The sequence below is a fragment of the Muscardinus avellanarius genome (assembly GCF_963383645.1).
Source record: "Muscardinus avellanarius genome assembly, chromosome: 5".
Classification (NCBI taxonomy): Eukaryota; Metazoa; Chordata; class Mammalia; order Rodentia; family Gliridae; genus Muscardinus; species Muscardinus avellanarius.
The window spans coordinates 136,398,106-136,422,403 of record NC_137790.1 but is presented as its reverse complement, the minus strand read 5'-3'; the positions used below and the strand labels follow the sequence as shown (position 1 = coordinate 136,422,403).

At 51.6% G+C, this 24,298-nt stretch overlaps 1 protein-coding gene across 1 annotated transcript in view; it reads right to left on the bottom strand.

Annotated features, from left to right (window-relative positions):
* Window positions 1–24,298, bottom strand: part of SLCO2A1 (solute carrier organic anion transporter family member 2A1) — a gene marked incomplete at both ends in the record, with an annotated part of 349,518 nt that overhangs the window by 64,883 nt on the left and 260,337 nt on the right. Inside the window, one exon of the mRNA XM_080696611.1 lies at window positions 19,295–19,342. Coding sequence (XP_080552737.1) covers window positions 19,295–19,342 — 48 coding nt within the window. The remainder of the gene's footprint in view (window positions 1–19,294; window positions 19,343–24,298) is intronic.

Here is a 24,298-nt window from a genome sequence, read left to right as displayed (position 1 = left end):
GACCTCCCCGGGCTGCCACGGGTCACCCGGAGCACCCAGGACTTGTATGCATCAGGGCCTGTCTGGTCTAAGCCTGGGAAACACGGTCAAGACTGTACAGAGGGAAGAGTGATCCAGTTTCTCAAATTCCCCCAGAATTGAACTGGAAGCTATAAAATCCGTTAGCTGGAATGTGCCTGACCACAGCCTCCCAGGTCATCTGCCCTCTCCACACTATCTGGGGGGGTGAAAGGAAGTTGATATGCTAGGAAGCCTGGCGCAGCCAGCGGGTGCCCGAAGCGCCCCTGAGATTCTCTGAATTCCGGAGGCCCCTCCTGCTTGCCGAGAAAGCCCCACCTCTACACCCTCCAGTCTCCAGGCTCAGGAAGGTCCCAGACCTGGGCTATAGCAGGAGGCTCCATCGGCCATCGAGGATGCCCCCAAAGCGCCTCCCATCCAAGATGCATGCGGAAAACTCCCGTTTCCTAGCAACCGCCAGAGTTGAGTACCCATTACTTCCCGCCTGTCACTTTAAAGATTGCAGTGATCTCCCTTGTAAAGCAAAGACCACTAGTCCAGAGGCCATAATTTGAGAACCACTGTCTTAGACTCATAGCTGTTCTGGAGCTCTGGCCTAAATCTTCCTTTCCTGACATCTCTTTCCTGGAAATGAGGCTCAGCCTCGATGTGCAAATCCCTTCTGCATGAGGAGCTACAGAGAAACCCTTCTCTGGGGCAAAACCGAATCAACTGGTTTCTCTGTCCTCCCTTGGTCGTCTTCCCATCTGGGCATGGGAACGCCCAGCGAGAGTTTGCCACACTCTTGGTGTGGATAGGGAACCCCAGAACTGGCCTATTTCCCAGATATTTTGCTTTACCTAGATTCGGCAGAGATTCCCACACCACGCACTCCCAGGGAGGATGCTGCCGCCCCCAGAGAGGATGCTGGAACGATCCAGGAGGAGGTTGTAGCCTCGGGAGCAATTGGAGGCACTGAATAAAAATCAGGGGGCGGTGAAAGTGCCTGGTGCGGGGGTGGGGGGATGCTGAGTAATTTTTTTTTCCCCTGCAAAGAAGGCGGTAAGTCACCGAGTCGGGGAATCCATGAGTCCGGAGTTCTTGAAGCCCGTGCTCGGGAATGATATTTCATCACGCACCTGGCGGCTTTTGGCTGGGTCTCCTACTCACAGGTTTCAAAACTCCTGAATGAAATCATCAATAAACATCTTCAGATGGGAAAAGATGAGCTAAGCAAATACTTGACGCCTACCAGCTCCGGGTCCCTGGAGCAGCAAGCATGAGCTCACCCCTTCTCGACACTCACTCACGTCCGCAGCCCAGGGGCCTGGGCCCCAAGCGGAGTCTGGGAATTTGAGGATGGGGAACCGGAGCCTGTTGATAGGCTGGGTGTCTGAGCTGTGCGGCTCTGGCAGAGCTGGTGTCGAAGAGGGAAGAGTACCCTAGTCATGGTGGTTTCTAAGTGTGGGCAGGGGCGGACGGATGCCCTGTTCCAGCCTTCCTCCTTGCAGAAAGCTTACCCCAGGCATTCCCTCCTCCCTCCTGCGATTCACCACGGCCCCTCTGGCTGCCTGCAACCTCCTTGGGGTCCCTGGGAAAGGCTCCTGGAGCCCTCTGCCCGCTGGGAACATATTCTGTCCTCTATGTCCCCTAGACATCACTGCCTTTTGACTCTGAGACAGCGCTGAGCCAGTCAGAGCCCTGCCCTGGGGCTTTTTCCAGTTGGAAATAAATGAAGAGCAGTGGGCACTCTCTGATTGTTGACTGTGGTTTGACCCTGGGGAAAGACCCAGGGATATAGTGGGGGACAGTGACAGGTGACCTTCAGACTTTTAATCCTCCATGTCCCATGGGGCACTGTGAGGGGTCTTTATATATTTAGATATGAACCCCTTATCAAATATGTGATTTGAAATGATTTTCTCCCTCGCCACAGACTGCTGTTTTACTGCGTTGATTGTGCTGTTTGCTGCATGGACATTTTTAACTTTGATGAAATACACTTAGTCTATTTTAACTTCGTGGCCTGTGATCTTGGTGACCTGTCTACTAAATCTTCGCCAAGTCCAAAGTCATAAAGCATTACTTCCACCTTTTCTTCTAAGAGTTTTATAGTTTTAGCTCTTATGGTTAGGTCTTTGACCCATGTCCAATTAATTTTCATATATGGGATAAGGTATATCCATCATGTGGATAGTAAACCTTTGTTTCTGAGCCAGGCAAGGTGGCACACACTTGTAATCCCAGGACTTGGGAGGCTGATACAGGAGGATTGCAGGTTCAAGGACAGCCTTGGCAAGTAGTGAGACTCTCATCAACCTAGTAAGACTCTATTTCCAAATAAGAGATAAAATTGGCCTGGGGGGCGTAGCTCAAAAGTAGAACGCCTCTGGGCTCAATTCCCAGTACCTCACCAAAAATATAAATAAATACACACATATTCAATTGCTGATCCTATGTGGTATCGGTTTGGAGTTTTAATTTCTCAGAGGAATTTCTTCACCCAGAGTTCCTGGTAGAGACAAAGCTCTCAGCTTTCCTGAGGTTGTGGGCTGAATTTGATGATTTCCCTTTCACTAAGGAACTTCCCCTGTCAGCTTTCCTTCGTTGGGGAGTACTGAAACCCAACCCACACTGGGAGTTCCTTTAGGGTCTTTAAAATATATGTATTTATATTTTATGTATGTATACTATATATTACATTTTATATATACATACTTCTATTGGTGCACTGTAATCACACATCACAGTGGGTTCGGGGCAGTAGGAACATACAGTGTGCACAGCCCGGGCGTGTTACCCTCTAGACCCCACCCCGCCCCCTCGCCCTCACTACGCCCATTCTATTGACAATTTCATATATGTAAATGGAGTTATCTCAACTGTTTCCTTCATCCAGTCTCCCTTTCCTGTCCCCACCTCGCTCCCATCCCCTTCCACTCTTCCACTGGTCTCTCCCCCTCTCCCTGAAGCCCCTCTTATTCCGTACCTGCTCTCTAGCTCTACCAATGAGAGAACGCGTACGCCCTTGACGTTCTGAGGCTGGCTGATCCTGCCTGCATAGTATTCCCTGCTCCTTCCATTCCCTTCGGGTCTTTTGACTGGTCTAGTCACACCACACGCGTCCCTCGGTCCCCGCTGCAAGGTCGACGGATAGCTTTGTCGTTCTGGTGTTGAGTTCATTCTTCGTTTCTTTCACCTGAAGACCTCGCTTGCTTTCTTAACACACAGCTGTGTATCTGAGGCTTCGGAGCTGTTCTATTTCAGGCAGCACCTCTAGTACTTGTAGCAGGAGAGATTCCACGCTATGGAGACCTGTCGTGCTGACGGAAACCATAAGGTGCTATAGATCTTTGTGGTCCATCTTGTCCCATCTGACCACAGCCGTGGGAGGACAGGAGCCTCATCTTATTAATGGCTGTGTCCTCTGTGCAAAGACTCTATATGAAAACCATGAAGATGACTGGTTAAAATTCAGAGTCCAGGGCCAGATGTGGTGGCACACACCTGTAATCCCAGTACTTGGGAGGCGAAGATAGGAGGATCGCAGGTTAGAGGCCAGCCTCGGCAACCTACCGAGACCTTGTTTCAACATAAAAAACTAAAAAAAAAAGAGAGAGAGAGAGAGAGAGAGAGAGGCTGGGGGTGTAGCTCAGCTCAGAGGTAGAATGCCCCTAGGTTTAATCCCCAGTACCACAGAAAGTAAAACTAAAAATTAAGAGTCCACAACCCAAATGTAGTAAGCAGAATTCAGTTCCATCTCGACCCTTTTCTCTCGTGAAACCAGCCCCCATATGACCTTCCATGACATGTTTTGTACGTGTGCGTGCTCTGTACCTATCTGCAGTGTACACCACTCTTAGGGCACAGCCCAGTCAGTTTCATTTACCATTAGATTTCTGACGATCTTGGCAGGTGGTTAACAGTAATCAGCACGTGAATCAGTGAGTCTCAGGCGGCCATCCCCACGCCACTCTGAGCCTGAGCTCAGAAATCTCTGCTTCTTAGAATCCCAGCAAAGAGCTGCTGCCTGGCAAGCAGTGGGTGGTCAATGAAGGCTCGCGGGGACCGGGGGAAAGCCCGCCCGGAAGCTCTCACATCCTCCCAGGGGTAGAACCCCAGGCCCGGGCCCAGACTCGCAGTCAGCCCTGAGCAGGTCCTGTCTGACTCGCCCTTGGCCCACTATTCCCGTAGAATGAGGCACCCAATGGACACGCGGGTTTCTCTAAGAATCTGACTAACACCTAGGGCTGGATTCCTGAGCTCTGAGCCAGTCCCTGGAGAGGGCACCGGAGGAGTAAGAGGGCTTCCTGGACAGCACCGCCTTCTGTCTTCCCAGGAAAGAGAACGCTGCACATTCTTGCCCTCTGTGAGACTTCTGTATTGTTATCTGACTTGGTCTCCATTCCTGAGGAGTCAGGAGACTCAAATGCAGTCACAGATGTTAAAAAAATAAATAAAATAAGCTGAGCGTGGTGACACACGCTTGTAATCCCAGCATTCGGGAAGCTGAGACTGGAGGATCCCGGTTCACGGCCAGCCTCAGCTACTTAGTGAGGCCCTCTGAAACTCAGTGAGACCCTATTTCAAAATAAAGAGTAAAAAAGAATAGGGCTGGAGGTGTAGCTTGAAAGTAAAATGCCCCTGGGTTTCATCCCCAATACCACAAATAAAATACATACATACATACATACAGCAGGAAGGGCGATACAGGAAGTGATCCTCCCAGACAGCTCCATCCTCCCAGCTGCATTCCAGCCCCATCCCGGTCCTCCCCAGGGACCGGAAGACAGCACCTCCACCTCACATCTCGGGTACCACTGGGAGATACTCAAGTCGACTTGGCAAATGGTGGCGGGTGTCACTGCAGACTTCAGGACTTTTTAACTGATGGGCCTTTTTTTTAAGTATAAATATAGGACAAGTTGATTGTAAAAAATGGAAGCCAGATGTGTTGACACATGCCTGTAATCTCAGTATTTGGGAGGCTGAGACGGGAGGATCACAGTTTTGAGACCAGCCTCAACAACTTAGTGAGACTCTCAGAAACCTAGTTGAGATCTTGTTTCAAAAATTTTAAAAGAGGATAGGGTGTAGCTCAGATGTAGAATTCCTGAGGTTTAATCCCTGGTACCACAAGAAAAAAGAAGGAAGGAAGGAAGGAAGGGAGGGAGGGAGGGAAAGGAAACTGAACAACATAGAAATTCACTAAGAAGGCGAGCCTGCGGTGTGGATCAGGGTGAAGCGGTCATGGAGGACAGCTCCGCTCGGGGTCCACGGGAAGTCCACAAGCAGCCGTAGGGAAAGCCATCTGACGACAGCGTCCCCCAGACTGCCCCGACCCCAACCCCGTCACGGCGTCCTGTCACGGCATCCTATAGCAACTCCCTCCCAATCCCTCCGCCATCAAATGTGCCCGGGTAGCTCTCAGCACGGGCGGGGCTCGGGTATCCCACGGCACTGGCACGCTCCCGGCAGGGCCCTCGACCAGATTTGCATCCACAGCTAAACACCCCAAAGCCCCTTTTATGATAAACTAGATGCCTCTCTGTGGTGGGATCTCAGAAAATCACAATTGCTAAAAACCTGCTGAGTCGAGGGTGGGATTCTGAATATCGGTGACTGAAAGGTCGACAGGTGTGGCTGATGCCCTCCCCCGCCCTTAGAACTCTACGTTTTTGTTTTAAATTCACACGTGCGCACAGCGGGCCCGGGATTTCTCAGGACACTGGACAGATGGGGAGAGAATCAGGTCCCGGCGAGGACCGTTTGGGCAGCACCCTGACAGCCAAGGACAGTTGGAAAATGAAGCCGACCACCCCCAAGCCCAGGGGGCTCTTCTTTGGAGCCAGGGCCAGGTTCCTGAGGCGGAGCTGGCTCCCAGACAAGGCTGGTCCTTGGCTAACTCGGCCCTGCTCGTCTGGGTGGCTGAGCGTGTGGGTGCAGGGCTGGAGCCCAGGCTGGGACCCCGGGCACGCTCCCGTGAGCACCGAGCTCTCTGGGAAGTGAGAGTTGGAGTGTGCAAACAGAGATGCGGGGTGAGAAGGAAAAGTAAGGGAGACAGGAAAGAGCAGGTCCCGGAGCTGGCGAGGTCCTCACACATTTGCAGGGGCTGGCGGGAACCTCTCTGCCCATCCAGGGGGCTCGGGCCACTCTCTGGAAGCTAGCACGAAGGCGAGACGCTCACAGAAGGTGCGCAGGCTTCTTGCATGAGCAGACAAGCAAGAAAACCTTCGTGGTCCGCGACAACAGGAGCCGGAGGTCGCACGGCCCAGCGACACGCGCCTTCACAGACGGGTCTGGCTTCCGGAGGAGGAGATGGCACCTGGCCCTCCGTGTCCACCCTGCCAAGCAGTCCCCAGTTAGGGCAGCTCCTGGGACGGGGAGAGCTCGTCGGGGAGAGACCAGGGACCAGGAGGAACTCTGCTAGGAGACGTGCGGGGAAGAGCGGGCACAGATTTCAGCTCAGAGTGGGCTCAAGAGACACTTGCTGGTTCCCAGTGAGTCCCTCTCCCTGGAGCTGGGGACAGCAAGAGGATTCCTGCATCTTTGAGCAGATGAGCGCCCTCATCCACAGCCAATTCTGAAATTCACTAATTCCCCAAACCAAGAAGCATCACCTTTTTATATCTATAATATATACATTTAAATAAAGTATCATATTATTATCAATGGTAAATTATAGATAAATTATATTTTATTATAAATTATTATATTATTATGTATCATAAACTATTATAAAATATAAGATATATAAGTATATATATGTGGACTGAATCCAGGGACATTCTACGTCTGAGCTCCACCCCCAGCCTTTTCTATTTTATATCTAGTTATATAAATATATAAATAATTTTATAAGTTATAAATATTTATCATAAAATATATTGTTTAAATTTATAAATTTATTTAAATATGGAAATATGTTTAAATTTATACATTATAAAGTATTATCATATAAAGCATTATAAAATATAATATATTAATATATATTTTTATTACAAATTGAACCCAGGTACATTCCATCTCTGAGCTCCACCCCCAGACTTTTCTATTTTTATATTTATGTAAATATATGAATAAATTTATAAATGATATATTTATATATAATATATAACATAGTATATATAAATAAATTTAGAAATTTAACTATATAAATGAATTTAGAAATTATTTATAAATTATATATTATAAGTTATGTTATAATATAAAATAATATAAAATATAATATATATAAATATATACTTGTATTGCGGATTATAAACCCAGGGACAGTTTATCTCTGAGCTACACCCCCAGCCTTTTCTATTTTTATTTTGAGACAAGGTCTCACTAAATTGCTGAGAATGGCTGCAAACCTACCATCCTCCTGTCTCAGCCTCCCAAGTACTGGGAATCCAGGTGCGTGCCATGACACCGGGCTTGTCTACAGTTCTATTTTGTTATTATTTGTATAGATTCTGCACACTGAGAAGTTTTCAAATGCCATGGAAGACCATGATGGACAATGAGGGCAGGAAGCTGGGGAGTGAGGTGTGGGGTGAGGAAAGAGGGAGGAGGTGGCGTGGTGGCCCACGCTTGTGATTTCAGTACTGGGGAGGCAGAGATAGGGGGGTCACAGATTCACGGTCAGCCTTAGCAACTTAGTGAGACCCTGTTTCAACTTGAAAAATAAAAAGGGCTGGGAATGTAGCTTGAGGTAGAATGCCCCTGAATTCAATGCCAAGGAAGGGAGGAAGAGAGGGAGGAAAGGAGGGAAGAGGGAAGGAGGAAGGAAGGAAGAAAACCAAGAGGGAGAATGAGCCTCCCCCTCTGCCGCAGCCCAGCCTTTACCTCGGGCTCCACCCGGCCGCTCTTGGGAAGCCTCCCGTCTCGCGTCCCACGGATCCCAGAGGCTCGTTTTCGGCCCTGGACACCATCTCTTAAGGTTTGGATCTGGAGGGTCCCCCAAAGGCTCATGTGTTCAAGTCCACCCCAGTTCAGCAAGCTTCAGAGGTAGCATGTTGCTGGAGAAGGCCAGCCACTGGGGCCTTGAGGTCTGTATCTACCCCAGGATGCTTGCTTTCTATCTGTCTGTCTGTCTGTCTGTCTGTGAGTCTCTATCTATCTATCTATCTATCTATCTATCTATCTATCTATCTATCATCTTCCACAAGTTGAGCAGTTTTTCCTCTGCCACTATATTTCTGCCTTGAAGCCAGCCCACCATGGACTTCACCTCTGAAACCTTGAGCCCAAATGAACTTTTCTTACTCTAAGTTGTTATGGTCAGGTATTGAGGTGACAGCAACAAAAACACCAGACTAATTCACCAGCACTTACCCTCCTTACGGCCTCTCACCCACAGAGCATAGACATTTGTTCCCATAAAAAGCGATAGCAAAGGGTGACCAACTTGTCCCAATTTTTCCGGGACATTTCTACCTTTAAAGCAGAAAGTCCTGTATCCCAGGAACCTCCTCAGTTCTGGGGAAACAGTCGGCTATTCTCAACAGCACTGTGACCCAAGGGCAGAACAGGATATTTGTTGTTGTTGTTGTTGTTTTGCAGTACTGGGGATGGACCCCAGGGGCATTCGACTCCGAGTTGCACCTCCAGCCCTATTTTTTTTTTTTATTCTTTATTTTGAAACAGGGTCTCATTGAGTTGCAAAGGGCTTCACTAAGTAGCTGAGGCCGTCCACGAACCGCGAACCTCCTGCCTCAGCCTCCCAAATGCTGGGATGACAAGTGTGCCACCACGCCCGGCTAGAACAGGATGTTTTGAAAGGAACTGAGGAATGTCTTGTAAACCAGTCGGAGAAAGTGGTGGCCACAAGCTGGCTGGTGAACTAACCAGATAAACTAGTTCTGACCTGAGATCAACCCATGCTGTTTCCCAAATTTCCAAACTGTACTCTAAGTTACCTTCTACCTTGGAATCGACATTTGGGAGACATGAGTTAGACACCAGCTTCCTGGGGCACCAAGGTTACCCCACGATTTGAGGAGGAAATACAATCTCATTTTGGAAACGGACGATTATGGAGGAAGATATAAAATTTCCTTAAAGCCAGACATGGTGACACGCACCTGTAATCTCAGTACTAGGGGAGGCTGAGACAGAAGGATCACAGGTCTGAGGCCAGCCTCAGCAATTTAGTAAGGCAACTCTGTGCGACCCTGTTTCAAAGTAAGAAATAAAAAAATAGGGCTAGAGGTGTCGTTCAAAGGTAGACTATCCCTGGGTGCAATCCCTAGTACCCCACCACCAAATTCTTTTTCACTTGATTTTCAGATAAAATGGAAAAAAAAAATGTCAAAGATGGAATGCTTAGAGTCAGGCCAGATGCCAGCCACCTCTCCTGGTCCCCTTGTCCTTGCCCACGTGGATAACCTGCTAACTCTCGCCACCTTCTGGAGTTCAGGGACTTGCACTGCAGACACTAGCCCCGTGTAGCCCACTCTGACGGAGCTGGGTCTAACTGAGGCCCCTGGCGCTCCTGGCTCAGTTCAGGGATGGGGCCTGGGGCCTCTTCAGAACCCAAACCCATCACGAATGCTTCCAAGAGGCAACCAAAATGATCACCAGGACTCCCAGGCTCCTCTGGGGCTCAGATGCACACCAAATCTCCAAGAGGAAGATACAGTCTCCTATATTTCTGGCGGTGGGGGCCAGTGGAGGAGTGCGCAGCCGCACAAACGCTGAGCAGATCGAAGTGTTAAAAAGGTCACAAGTTAGGGGCCAGGGTGTAGCTCAATGGCAAAACGCTTGCTTTGCAGGCTCGGCACTCTGGATTCAATCCCTGGTTCCAAAAAGACAAAAAAAAAAAAAAAAAAAACCCTTTTAAAAAAAGGTTACAAGTTAGAGCCAGACTTGGTGGTACACATTTGTAATCCCAGCATTTGAGAGGTGGAGACCAGAGGATCACGGTTCACTGACAGCCTTAGCTACTTAGTGAGGCCCTTCTGGCTGGGGGTGCAACTAGGAGGTAGAATGCCCCTGGGTTCCATCCCCATTATCACACACACACACACGCAAGCACGCACGCACATGCACGCACGCACATGCACACACACACAAAGCTACAAGTTAGAGGCAGGCGTGGTGGTGCACGCTTGTAATCCCAGCATTTGGGAGGCTGAGACAGGAGGATCGGGATGCAGAGGAGGGTGACGGTTCACAGACAGCCTCAGCCAGTGAAGCCCTTTGCAACTCAGCGAGACCCTGTTTCAAAATCAAGAACAAAAAATAGGGCTGGGGGTGTAGCTTGAAGGTAGAATCCCCTGTGCATTCTAAAAATAATAATAATAATGGCCACAGTTGCAGGGTTACTGTTCTAGCTGCGCCCTCGGGCCGCGCCTGAGCCTCCTTGCGAATCTCTCCTTCCCCCATCCAGCAGAGCGGGAGGCTGGGAAGCCCGCCAGCCCATCCTTCAGCCCTGGGTGCAGCACTTCAGCTTTCCTCTCTCCCCACCCCTGAGCAAACTTAATCCATCCCAAACAGTCGGACACACCCAGGGAATCAAGGTCCTCAGAGCCTGAGCAGAGAGTTCTGGGATGGATCAAAGAGGGCCCTGTGGCTTCTGCCAGGTTTCAGAACAAGTCTCCCAGCAAAGCTCAGACCCGACTGGCCCTGTTCCTACTCTCGTCTCAGTCAGCAAGTCAGCGGGGAGAGACGAGAATCTGAGGAAGGGAAAGGAATTCTGAGGCTGCAGGATGAAGCTCCAGGATCGAGAACTGGCTGCAGTCACGAGAAGAAGGGGCCTGGGAAGGGAGCTGAGTCCGTGGGAACGTCTGTGCCACGTACTATGAATCAGTGGCTTTGGACAGACCTGAGCCTCCCAACTCTAAACGGGGATGTGCATACGGCGCCTGGTGATGTGCATACCGCGCCTGGGGATGTGCATACGGCGCCTGTAAGGCTCCCGTTGAGATCAGGAAGAAACAAGCAAACAACTAGAAGCCTGGATCTAACGATAAAGTCCAAGGGAAAACACATACCAATGCTAAGACCAGAAGGAAAGCCCAGACACACGAATGCCTGAGATGCCACCTGATTACCAAAAGTGAGCTTTTAAGAAGCCTTGGATTTTAGGAAACTTCTTTCAACTTCTTTAAGGTCCAAGTAGAAGGAAAATGGAATGTTTTTGTTGTTTGTTTTTGGGTTTTTTTTTTTTTTCCAGTACTGGGGATGGAACTCACAGGCATTCTACCTCTAAGCTACACCACCAGCCCTATTTTTTAATCTTTATTTTGAAACAGGGTCTCAGTGAGTTGCAAAGGGCCTCACTAAATAGCTGAGGCTGTCTGCGAACCTCAATCCTCCTGTCTCAGCCTCCTGAACGCTGGGATTACAAGCGTGCACCACCACACCTGGCTGGAACAGGTTTTAAAATGTGGTCTCCATGTGTAGGATAAACCCAAGCTTTTTACCCAGCTTCAAGACTTCCTCCCTAGCTACAGTAGCCAGGACCCCATGGCATTAGCACAGAGCTGCACACGCGTGGACCAATGAAACAGAACAGGAAGCCCAGAATGCATCTGCACTCAGACAGCCAATGATCCTTACAGCGGTGCAAAGGTTTTTCAAACGGAGTAAGAAGAGTCTTTTCAAAAACTATGAAAAAACAATGGAACCATGATGGGCAAAAAGAAACAATGGAACCATGATGGGCAAAAAGCTGGAACTTGACTGAAGTTTCAGCTCTCCAAATATTAACTGAACATGAGACACAGATGAAAATGAAAAATTAGAAACCTTTTAGAAGAAAATAGAGGGGGGGAAAGCACTTGGGAACTAAGGCTCAGCAAAGAGTTCTTAGACATCAAAAGGTAGGATCTGGAAAACTCAAAGACTGGTAAACTAGAATTCACCAAAATTAAACATTTTCTCTGTAAAATATTCTGTTATTTTACAGAGGATAAAAATGAGCGACAGAGCCTGGAGTGATGGTGCAGGGCTGGAATCCCAATACTTAGACAAGAGGCTTAGACAAGAGGATCCCAGGTTCAAGGCCACCCTCAGCAACTTTGCAAGACCAAAATTAAATAAATAGATAGATAGCCGGGCATGGTGGTGCACGCTTGTAATCCCCACACTTGGGAGGCGGAGACAGGAGGATCGGGCAGGTTCAAAGCCAGCCGCGCTGGCTTAAGAGATCCTGTTTCCAAATAAAATATTAAAAAATAGGTCTGGGAGTGTTGCCCGGAGCTAGAAGGGTTCCCTCCCCAGTACCACCAAAACAAACAAATAAATAAATAGATAAATAAATAAATAAATAAAGCCAAATGCTGACAGGTTCCCAAGCAGCAGGAGCTGCTGGTGCAGATGTAGACTGGAATGACCACTCCAGAAAGAAGTTGGGCAGATTCTAAAAACAACTCAACTTGTAAGTGCTAAGCGACCCAGGAAACGCACTCCTGGCCATTTGTCCACAGAGAAATAAAATGCATATCCACACAAAACTCTGTCTACAGTGGTTCATAGCAGGTTTATTTCTAATAGCCCCAAACTGGGAAATAACCAGAATACCCTTCAATAAGTAAAACACTGAAACAAATGGTGCCTCCTACCTGAAGTCTGGATACACAGCAGATGGGTTGGACTTCCAGGCATGGGCTGGATGGCAGAGAGCCCACCTCCAAAGGTCACAAGTCATCTGCCTCCACTCCTACAACGTCCTTGAAATGACTAAAATACAGCAATGGCGACCAGATTCGGGGGTGCCCGGGGTTAAGGATAGGAGACAGACAGGGAGCGGGTGGGACCATAAGCGGGGGAGCCCAAGGGAGAGCTCTGTCCTATTGGAATCGTTCTGAATCTTCAAGGGTTGGGTGGTGAATCCACACGTGTGACAAAGGGTACAGAACTACACCCACTGGGGAGCCAGGTCGATTTTCTGCTTTTGATTATACAGTGTAATTGCTGTAGTTATCTAAGATGGGTGTAAACTCTAGGAGGAGCTGGGTGTAAGAGACACAGGACCTCTCAATTCTGTCTTTCCTGGGAATCTGTCCTTGTTTCAGATGCGATGGTTTGACCTGGAATGTTCCCCAAGGGCTCATATATTGAAGGCTTGGTCTCGGAGGGAGCAGTATCCAGAGGCAGGGCTAGGCCACAGGCGCTGTGAATGGGCTAACCCATTGAGGAGATCGTAGCTGACCCCAGGGAGGTGATGGAAACTGCAAGGTGCGAGACCTAATCGCGGGGTCTGGGTCCTTGGGGCTTGGAGATGATGTCTGTCTCCAGCTCCAGCCTCTGTCCGTGTCTCTGGCTGGCTGGCTGGCTGGCTCTCTGTTTCCCACGAGGTGGCCAGCTTTGCTCCCCACACCCTTACTCCATCATGTCCTGCCTCTCCTCTGGCCTGAGGCGCTGAGCCAGAGAGAAAATGGGCACTGAGCGTGGGCTGAAACCCCGAGCCAAGGTAAGACTCTCTTCCGCCAGGCTGTTTTGCTTCGGTATTTTGTGGCAATGACGAAAGGGCCTATTAACCCAAAACCTGAACGTTCATTCTTAAAAAGACTCAAACTACATTTTGTCTAGACTTAGGAACTCAGCTGACTTTCTCCCAGGAGCCCTCATACAAGAGTTCCGAGGACAGGAGTGATAACCGCCCGCAGGGATCCCGAGAGATACAGACAAACACAAACTCACGCAGTCATGTCTCCATATCATTCCTCAACCAAAGTGAGGGCGGGCGGCCGAGCACATGTGGGTGGACTTAACGTAAGCGCGGGGTCTCTGGGGGACCCTCCACCCCAGGAGCCTCCCTGGCTTCTCCGTTCCATCCTTCCTGGCTCTTAGACTTTGGCACAGCTTTAAGCTGGGTGTAGGCCCGTGCCTCCCCAGGCAGAAAGGGGTTCAGGTAAGGGCTGGGTGATTAAAACCACAGCGCAGGCAAGGAGCAGGCAGGGGATACAAAGAGAAAGAATGAGGAGGAGGCAGGGCCAGGCCAGGGGCCCTCCCTTCCTCTGCATCTCCCACGGAGGGTTTCTAGCAAGTCTCTCCTCTGTGATCCCAAACACCTGGCACTCAGAGGAAGGAAGATTTGCGTACAGATCTGGAGAATTCAGTGTGTGTATGTGTGTTTCATATGCATAGAATCCATTTTACGCTGACTGCCAAGCAGAAGCCAGGGCTGTAGGTCCTTAGGGCATGATGATAGGAGAGAGAAAGAGGTGGGGGGGGGAGAGCGCAAAAGATCAGACGGGGTGTCAGAGTCAGATTCTTAGCTGGGTGGGGCCGGGACACACACATGCACACACACGCACACACACACCAGCCACACCCCCGAGGACCCTCCCTGGAGCAGCCCCAGCAACCCCTCCCAAGTCTGGCTGCCTGCAGAACGTGAGCTGGAGGTTTCAAACCACGACAAGGACCTATGATACCGCGGGACTAAAGAAGGCGAGGTGGGGAGCCACGCTTCCTCCCAACACCCCATCATGGGGCTCCCAGATGGAAAGAAGGTAGTCACTGTCGAACAAAGGAGGACTCCAGAAGAGGTAAAAAGAGCTACCTACACAGGGCACCGCGGTCACCCTCCCATTTGATCTTTGTTAGCATCACTAGGAGAAGACAAGCAAGCCATAGGATGCTCTGAGCATCAGCCCGGAGACCCTCTCAGCGACCTGTGACCTCTGACTCTCCATGTTCTCATCGTCCTCCCTCTCCCTGGCCTGGACCCGAGAATAGTCTCAGTGCCAGAGAGCAGGTCAGAGACCGGATTCTTGGGGGCCCAGGGGATTCTCCCGAGAGACTATTTTCCTGACCATGAATTAGGTTGCTGCTGGTACTTTGTTCTGGAAACTGAGAAGTTAAGCCCAAATGCCCCCATCCAGTTGGGGACCAAAGACCATAAAAGTTATGGATGCGGGTCAGGACCAAGCGCTTTCCTCTCATTTTTTGGTCCTTCCAGGTCAAAGGTCGCCAGGGCCGCTCAGGCCAAGATATGAGGTTTATTTTGCTTTCTTTCTGCTGTTCTTCCCCCACTTTCCAACACACACACACACACACACACACACACACACACACACACACACAGAGTATACATATGATCTCACTACACTGGAGCTTCGGCTGTGTAATTTCCTGAAGGCTGGCACTGGTTACCAAACGACCATTCCTGCTATAAGATAACCTCAGTTTGGCCCTGAAAGAGTTTCATTTTAAGGAGAAACAGATCTTTTCGAGGCAGCCAGGCTAAGTTAGCCGCAAAGGTTCCCTCCTACCCACGGCCCCACTCCCACCATCACGAAGGGCCCTGTTTTTAATTTAGAGAGCTGGACGCCGGGCTGCTTCCTCTGACAGCGATTCCCGAGCAGGTCCCGTGTTGTCTAAGGGTCCTGCAAGCCAGAGGCGACAGAGACTGTCTCCAAATACAACACCACGGTATTTATCCTTGCAGGGCAAGTCCGAAAAATTCACCCAAAGAGTGGCCCCGCTATTGAGGAGCCTGTCTGCAGCTGGGATGTTCAGCCCGTAGGCACTGCAGCGCCCGGGAGTCACATGGGGGGGGTGCGTCACCAGGGCTGGGGAGAAAGCACTCTTAACTGATACCCCTGCTGGTGGCAGCTCACCTGCTAGACCCGCTGAGGGCAGGGCAGGGCTGTGCAGTGGTTACAGACCAGAGCCTTACTACACATGGGTCCCTGATCACACGCCACACAGAGGGACCAGCCTTACAAAGCCATGTTGTTCTCACCGTTCATGGGAACAACAGGAGTGACAAACAGGACAAAACACAGGAGCAATATTGCCATAGTCCCTGGTATATTCCTACACCTCAATTACTGTTAGCTACGACTATTATTATTTTGAACACCATTACCATCATCGTCATCATCTTGTGTGTGTGGTGCTGAGGGTTGGACACGGGCATTCTACCTGCAAGCTACACCCCCTATTTCATTTATTTTATTTAGATACAGAGCCTAAATTGTCGAGGCCAACTTTGAGCCTGCGATTTTCCTTTCTCGGCCTCCTAAGAACTGGGATTACAGGTGTTCACCACCACTCCCAACTTTGTTATTATTATTAACTGTACTTTGTTTAAACTAATAATGATGTGTCAGAGATTTAGTGAAACAATTGCTTCTAAATCTAATACACACACACACACACACACACACACACACACACACACATATATTAGTACTGGGGATACTCAGAGGCATTCTACCTCCAAGCTATACCCTCAGCCCTTTTTATTTTTTATTTTGAAACAGGACCTTGCTAAGTTGCTGAGGCTGGCCTGGAATCTGCCATCCTCCTGTCTCAGCCTCCTACATACTGGGAGTACAGGTGTGTACCACCACTCCCAGCTTGATTATTATTATTATTAACTGTAGTTTTTCTTAACCAATAACTATGCATCATGGATTTCGTGGAACAATATGTGTATATAGATATACATATATATAAATATGTATACACACATGCGTACGCGCGCGCGCGCACACACACACACACACACACACACACACACATACAGTACTGGGGACTGAACCCAAGGTTATTCTACCCCTAAACTACACCCCCCACCTTTTTTATTTTTTTAAACAGACCCTTGCTAAGTTGCGGCAGCTGGCCTTAAACATGTGATCCTCCTGTCTCAGCCTCCCAAGTACTGGGAGCCTCCATGCCTGGTCCTGAATGATATTTGAGCATGTAGTCCTGTGACTGAAGAGCGGTCTCAGGCTGGTGCCCACCCCGGAGAGCCCAGCCGGGTTCCAAAGCCCCTTCCCTCCGCCTCGTCCCATCTAACCCTGTGGAGCCACGCGGGGCACGGGTTGTCTTATTACCCACTGTTTTCAGGGAAGGACTCCAAGAATGATGTTTCCCTGGGTCACCCAGTTAATATGTGGCGAGGCTGGGGGTAGGTTTGTGTCCTCTGACTTTGTCCCTTTCTATAAACCTTCTGGAATGTGGGGGTTTGCAGGAATATCCACAAGCAAGGGGTTAGCAACCTAGAAAAAGAATAGACTCTCCAGTTGAGTGTCACAAGACACAGGCAGCCTAATCCCCACAGGAAAGAATGGGGAGGAGCTCTCCCATCACACTCCAGAGCCCTGCACAGTCCTGACTGTCTCCGGAGGAAAAGCCTTAAGTGAGTTTTTTTGTTTGGGGGGTTTTATTTGTTTGTTTTCGAAGTACTGGGGATGGGACCCAGGGGCATTCTACCTTTGAGCTACACCCCCAGCCCTATTTTTTATTCTTTATTTTGAAACAGGGTCTCACTAAGTTGCAGAGGACCTCACTAAGTGGCTGAGGCTGTCCGCGAACCTGCGATCCTCGTGTCTCAGCCTCCCAAGTACTGGGGTTACAAGCGTGCGCCACCACGCCCGGCTTAAGTAAGTCTAACTAATGGGATCCCAGATTTGCCTAAAGAGTGCCAACCCGACATCTGGTTTCAGGTTCCAAGGCCAAGCCGAGGTCTTCCCAAACATTCATCTTTGAACGGGTACGGATCTGCCAAGCGGATGATTCAGAGGAGCTGGTGCTGAAGGATCAAGAGACACTCTTTGCTCATGCGGACACCAGCTCTCCCGGGAGGCTGGTGGCCCGGGCTCAGGCCGCAGCACGAATCATCGTTGGCATGTGAGAAGTTATCTTATTTTTATAGATCCTCAAAGCAACTGCTACCATAAAGTCATTTATTTTTAGGGACTCAGGGCGGGTCCACATGGCTCCGTCTCATTCCTTGTTACCAGCATGTCAGGATTCTGTTCTGGAACAACTGCCCCTCCTGCTGTTCTTGGGGAAAAAAGGAAGGAGACTGCGGCTGTCCTGTCTCCTGCCCCCCCCCATCCTTTCAGACCACCCAGCCCGCACCCTCAGACTCTCCTTCCGGTTTCTAATTAAAAAAATATAATAATACAGCTGGGCATGGTGTCTCACGCTTGTAATCCCCACGCTTGGGAGGCAGAGACAGGAGGATCACGCAGGTTCGAAGCCAGATACTCTGGCTTAAGAGACCCTGTTTCCAAATTTAAAAAAATATTATATAAAATAGGTCTGGGAGTGTAGCCTGGAGGTAGAAGGGTTTCCTGGAACCCCAGTACCACCAATATATTATATATATATAATCAAAATGCACAACTCTCCCTGAAACATCTCCAAACCCTTTCAACTTTCAACTGGTAAAACCAAAGTTGCCCAAGGCAAAGGTAAAAAGTTTTGAGGATGATTTAAAAGTATCTCCTAGTCAAGGGTGGTGGCGCACGTTTGTAATCCCAGCATTCAGGAGGCTGAGACGGGAGGATCGTGGTTCGCGGACACCCTTGGCTACTTAGTGAGGCCCTCTGCAACTCAGTGAGACCCTGTTTCAAAATAAAGAATAAAAAACAGAGCTGGGGGTGTAGCTTGGAGGTAGAACGCCCCTGGTTCCATCTCTAGTACCACAAAATAAAATAAAATAAATTATCTCCTATTTTCTGCCTCATTCGGGGTACACCATAAAATCAACCCAACGTCTATCCGTTGTGGTTGCGGGGAAAGCAGGGGTGAGGAATTCCAGTTCGCCGGTCACTAAGTGGGAATATGTAGGTGGGATCCCAAGTAACCAGCCCACAGAGAGCCCCCATCCCCTTGTGTGGTCCAAGGCCCCGACTGGCATTCCTGGACGCTGCACTCAGCTCCAGCAGACTGTAGGATAACGGTAGGCCGGGCACCCAACTCCTCATCTTGGGGTCCGAGATGCGCTGGTGCCTGTATCCTCTGGACTTCCTCCCTGCTGCAGCTGCCCTCTCCTACCTTCCCCAGGGACCTCCCAGTGGAGGATTCGACCACTTAGCTCCTGGGGGCCTGTGCATTCCTCACTCCTGGGGAAGAGAGTGCTCCAGTTCCCAACACTGCCAACACCCCATTTTCTCTTCCCTGGCTCCCCCTAACTTGCCAGGCCAGAGGCACCTGCTGTGGCCTCTGACTGGGAGAGCTGCTCCCAGACCTGGCTCGGAAAGGCTGCAGGGGGATTCTGCGCATCGCGGCCAGGTAGCAGAGACCTGGCCAGGAAGCCGAGCCCGGGCCAGGTCCGTCCCGCGGACTCCATCTCCAGTGCTCACGCGCGACCCCCAGGAAGCGCCCACCAGACACCTCCAACCCCCTCCGAGAAGGTGCTGCCCCAGGATGCCCCGTGTCAACCCCAAGCCATCCCTTACCTGCCGCCGAGCTCCGTGTGGAGTGGCCCGGCCAGGTAACAGCTCTGGCACCTGCCATGCCCTGGCGAGGGCGCGCGGTGCCGGCGCCCGACCCTCCGTGCCCGGCCCCAGAGATGCGGCCCGGCGCCCGGCCCCGACCTCCCGCCCGCCCGGCTCACCTTAATGTTGCCGAAGACGGAGCGGGGGCAGCGGCGGGCGCGGCCGGGCTGGGGCCGGAGCCCCATGGTGGCGGCGAACCTGGTGCGCGGCGGCGGAGCTGCGGCCGGGGCGGCGGCGGCGCGAGACTGAGCGGGGAGCGCGCCCACAAGTTCTTATAAGTGGCCGGCCGGTGATGAAACGCGTCCTCTCTCCTCCCTCTTCCTCCGGTCCGGGCGCCGCCCGGCCGCGGCCGCCGGCGGCTCCGACAGGTGTCTCCTGCAAGCCCGGGAGGCTGGCGAGGGGCTCCACCTGGCTCGACCCTCCAGGCCTGGCCGGCGGGCGGGGAGGTGGCTGGAGGCGGGAGGGGGTGGGCGTGGCGGGGACCCGCAGGTGGGTGGCTGGGGGGGGGGCAATGCTAGGGGGGTGGAAGGTCCCGGCTAGGGGGCCGCTGGAGGGACCCGGGGGCGCCGGGTGGGGCTGGGGGCCTGGGAGGCCGCGGGCCCCGCGCCCCGCCCGCTGCGCTGGGGGAGGTTTGCAGAGCGGGTCCCTGCTTGTCGGACTCGCTAAGCGAACCTGGGCCCGCAGCAGACCGGGCTGACTCTCGGAGGCTGGCCCAGGCTCTGTTTGTGCTGCGGGCTGATTTATATTTAAACTGCTGGAGAAAGGGGGCGGGTAGCAAAGGTGGAATGGTGGGGGCCGCCCCCCCCCAGGCTGGGCCCCAACTTCCTGGAGCCCAGCCAAGGTAAGCTGAGTGTCAGAGAGGCTGGCTTTGTCCCGGAGCGGGGCTGGGAGACGACAGAGGCGGGGTGCAGGAGCAGCGGATAGCACCCCACTGACCTCTTTCTGGGGCTGGAATGAGCGGTGGGTTTATTTTTCTCTGGGTTATTTATTTAATTTTTTTTTCCCCCAGCCAGATTTTCGAGCTCAGAGAAGAAAAAGAGGTGAGACTTTTGCAGAGAAGGCCAGGACGATTCTGCCAAAAGCAGCTGCAGCCAGGAATCTGGTGTTAGAGGCCGTCTTCCAGCTCCTAATTTCTGAAGTCCCCCTCGGAGCCAACCTCTCAGGGCCAGCTCCACGCCCAGGATGAGACGCTCCGCAGGGAAGCCTCTGGAGGAAGCACACTGATCTCATTTCTATCCCTGGCTGGCCAGGGTCCAGGGGCTTCTAATCTTTGAGCCCCAGGCACCCCAACAGGGCAACATTTCTCTTGGACCCCAGGAAGCCCCTGGATACTCCCCTCATCCACAGATAAAGGCACAGACCTGACCCAGAGCAAGGTTCAACTCTAGGTCCCCATTCTGGGCGGAAAGCCACTCAGTGGGTGCCAGGTGTGTAACACACGTGGTGGACGTGCCCGGAGCTCTGCTGAGCACCCATGAGTGTGAGTCCACGAAACCCCTATGATAGCTTCTACCGTAGCCTGGACTTTCCAGATGTGGACACTTGGAGAGGCCAGTTAAAACTGGCTAAAAGCAGGTAAGCGGCGCTGCTGCACCCTGGGCTCATCTTTGCCCCGCGCCAAAGCCCAAGTTTGAAGCCTTTGGTCCAGCAGCCTTGTTTCACAAGCAGAACCGAGCTGGGGCCAGAGAAGGCCCAGGCGAAGGCCACAGGCACATTAGGGCCACCGCGGCTGGGTTTCTTCCTCAACCCTTGATGCTGTGATGACCCTCTGGTGGGATCTCACGCCCCGCTCAGCCCGGCCCTCTGTCTAGGTTGGAACCAGCACCATCCCTACAGGAAGGGCCTCTTGAGAAGTGCCACGTGATTGCCGTGGGGTTCAGTTAAGCATGACTGAGGTCCCCCCAAAGCAACTTGAAGGTGATTCACTCGCCTGGTCTGTAGTACGGAGGGCAGGGGACACGGCCGAGGCCCACGCAGGAGTCCCTGTGGATTGCTCTTATTCCCGCGATTGGCTCTTTGTCACAAGACAGCTGCTCCATCTCCAGCCACCTCTCCTGAATCCAGGACAGAAGTGAAGTAGAGAAATCAGGAAGGGGCTGGACGCACACCAGGACAGCAGTGCTTCTGTGCACGTACAGCTGCTTTGCGGTGAGGCTTGTCGACACTGGGACAAACAGCCTCCCTCTTCAAAGGATGCTAACGGCCGGGCATGGCGGCGCACGCTGGTGATCCCAGCATTCGGGAGGCTGAGACCGGAGGATCACGGTTTGTGGCCAGCCTCAGCTACTTAGTGAGGCTCTTTGCAACTCAGTGAGACCCTGTTTCTAAATGAAGAATAAAAAATAGAGCTGGGAGTGTAGCTCGGAGGTAGAAAGCCCCTGCGTTCCACCCCCAGTACTGCCAAACAAGGGATGCTAACAAGTTAACCCCGATGCCGCCTGAGCAAAACCGAGGTTCTGTTATGGGGGACAAAGGCTCTTGTGTCTTCAACTTTCATTATAACCCATTTCCTTCAAAAAGCACCCCCTGGGTCGGTCTCCCTGAGTCTCCAGCCGATCTCGGGGTCAGGAGAAAGAAGAGGGGGCTTCAGTGTGAGCGAGGGGTGCTGTGCACAGCTCCTGCGGGAGCACAGAAGAGGGGCTCCAATCCACCGGGGACAGCAAGAGGGCTTCCTGGAGGAAGCCGCATCCTAAGGACTTGAGGGTTACAGTGAAGGTGGCTACATCTGTTTGCTGGTGTCCTGGCTGAGACCAGAGAATGGGGACGTATGAACACAGGACAAAAAGGAGCTGTGGGGGGGGGGTGGCAGCTTCTTATCCTCCTCCTCCTCCTCCTTCTTTTTTTCTGGTACTGGCATTGAACTGAAGGGTGTTCTACGCCTGAGCTATACCAGCCCAATTTCATTTATTTATTTATTCATTTATTTATTTTGAAACGGGTTCTCACTAAGTTGCCAGGGCCGGCCTCAAACCTACAATCCTTCTGTACAGGAATCAGAGGTGTGTGTCCCACACCTGGCTCATGAAAGGCTTCTAAACAGCGGGCACCCAGGTCTCATGTGGACTTCCCAAGGTGTGGCAGGGGAAAGCTGAGAGACCAGGAGGAAGGGACCAGGGAGATATATATTATAGACATAGTCCCCAAGGCCACAGCCCCAGGGACCGACTTCCTTCAGCCCCCCCACTACAGCTGCCCCCCACCAGTAAATGCATCCAAGTCCCTAATCCCTCAGCAGATTTATCCACCAATGAGATTAGATCCCTGGTTCCATTATTCCATCTCTGGACATTTTTGCAGTGCCAAGACGCGAGCTCTTCCGGGGAAACAGTCTCTCCAAACTCTTAACAAATGCCTTCCTGAAGTTATTAGTGTCCACTGGAGGCGCTGTTACAAGTGTGGACAAGATGCCCTACAGGGTCCCTGGTGCCCAGGGAGGGCCCAGTGCCAGGCAGCTGTCTCTGAAGGGCTGCTGGTTCCTTCAGCCCATGGGCCGCCCTGCAGCAGCTATGGAGGTCCTGGCAAATTTGGATACACAAGTGTGATCAGGAACAGACCCTGGTCCCCTGGCTATTGTGCGTCATTGGCCGACAGGCATGGGGTTCGGGGGGGCCCCAAGAGCTGTCCTTCTCATTCGCCCCACCTCTTTGTCACTGTTACCAGTAGGGTAGCCTAGGAGGGTCCCCCTGACCACTATTTTATACTTTGATTTAACAAACACACAGCGCTAATAGTCCATGCTGGGAAACATGTCGATCCATCGAATCCTCAGAACAAGACAAGAGAGGTTACTTTCTTAGGGCTGCTTTACATTTGGAGAAACTGAGTCACAAAGCGATACAATGACCCAGCGCCTGCCCCCAGGGTGACTCTTCAGGGGGCGGAAGCCCACCTCGGAGGCCCACCCGTCCCTGTGCCCTTCGAAAGCCTTCCTTTCCTCCCTCTTCCTGGTCATCCAACTTGTGCCTCCAAGACCAACCCAGGCCCAGCCTGGTGGATTCTTCTAATGAAGGCCTGAGCAGGGTCATGGGTGGGCCCTGACCCTCCCTAGGTCCCGCTTCAAGAACCTCTGCTCTCCTGCCGGCCGTGATGGCATATGCTTGTAATCCCAGCTTTTGGGAGGCTGAGGTGGGAGGATTGTGGTTCGAGGACAGCTTCAGCTACTACTTGGTGAGACCCTTTACAATGCAGTGAGGCACTCTTTCAAAATAAAGAATAAAAGCCCGGCATGGTGGCGCAAACTTGTCATCTCAGCATTTGGGAAGCTGAGACAGGAGGATCATGCAGGTTCGAAGCCAGTTTCAGCTGGCTTAAAAGAACCTGTTTCCAAATAAAATATCAAATAGGTCTGGGAGTATAGCCTGGAGGTCAAAGGCCCCTGGGTTACATCCCCAGTACTGCAAAAAAAGAAAAAAAAAAAGAAAAAAGAAAAAAAAAAGTCTCATGGCCTCAGAGAGCAGGCACAGTACTGGAGCCAGGACGCTCATGCCAGGGCCCTCCCAGGACAGACAAAAGAAAATGCCATCGGGAAGTCCCCCAACGGCCAACTCTGGGGCCTAACTCATTATTTGATGAGATTTATGCTTCCATCCTTATCCCTGCGCTAAGATGTTTACCAGGTTGCAAAACCATATAGAAAGCTAACATCGGGCTCAATTGGCCCCACATTCAGACACACACACACACACACACACACACACACACGCATGCATGTACACACATGCACACACATACACATACCCACACACATGCACGCACACACAGAGGCGTGTACACATGTGCATGCACACACACACACCAGGCCTCACCTGGCTGGCTTCTTGCAGCTGTAGTGATCAAAGGTCTACCCATCTGTCCTCTCCCAAGTCTCCGCCCTTTGTCCCCAGCAGGGGCAGCCCCTGGTGGCCCTCACAAGGAAAAACACCACACATCTGCCCATGATCCGGATTCCCGCAACCCCCGGATTAACTTGCATGAGCACTCTGGGCCACGTGTTCCCGGCCAGGGTCCCGTCCCCTGGTCCTGAGCCCAGGTCTGGGCTCACGCATCCCCTGACCTCCGCTCCTTAGTCTTGTCCCTGGGAGTCCCTTTGCTCCTCCCGGCTCTTCATTTCCAGGAAAGGCCTC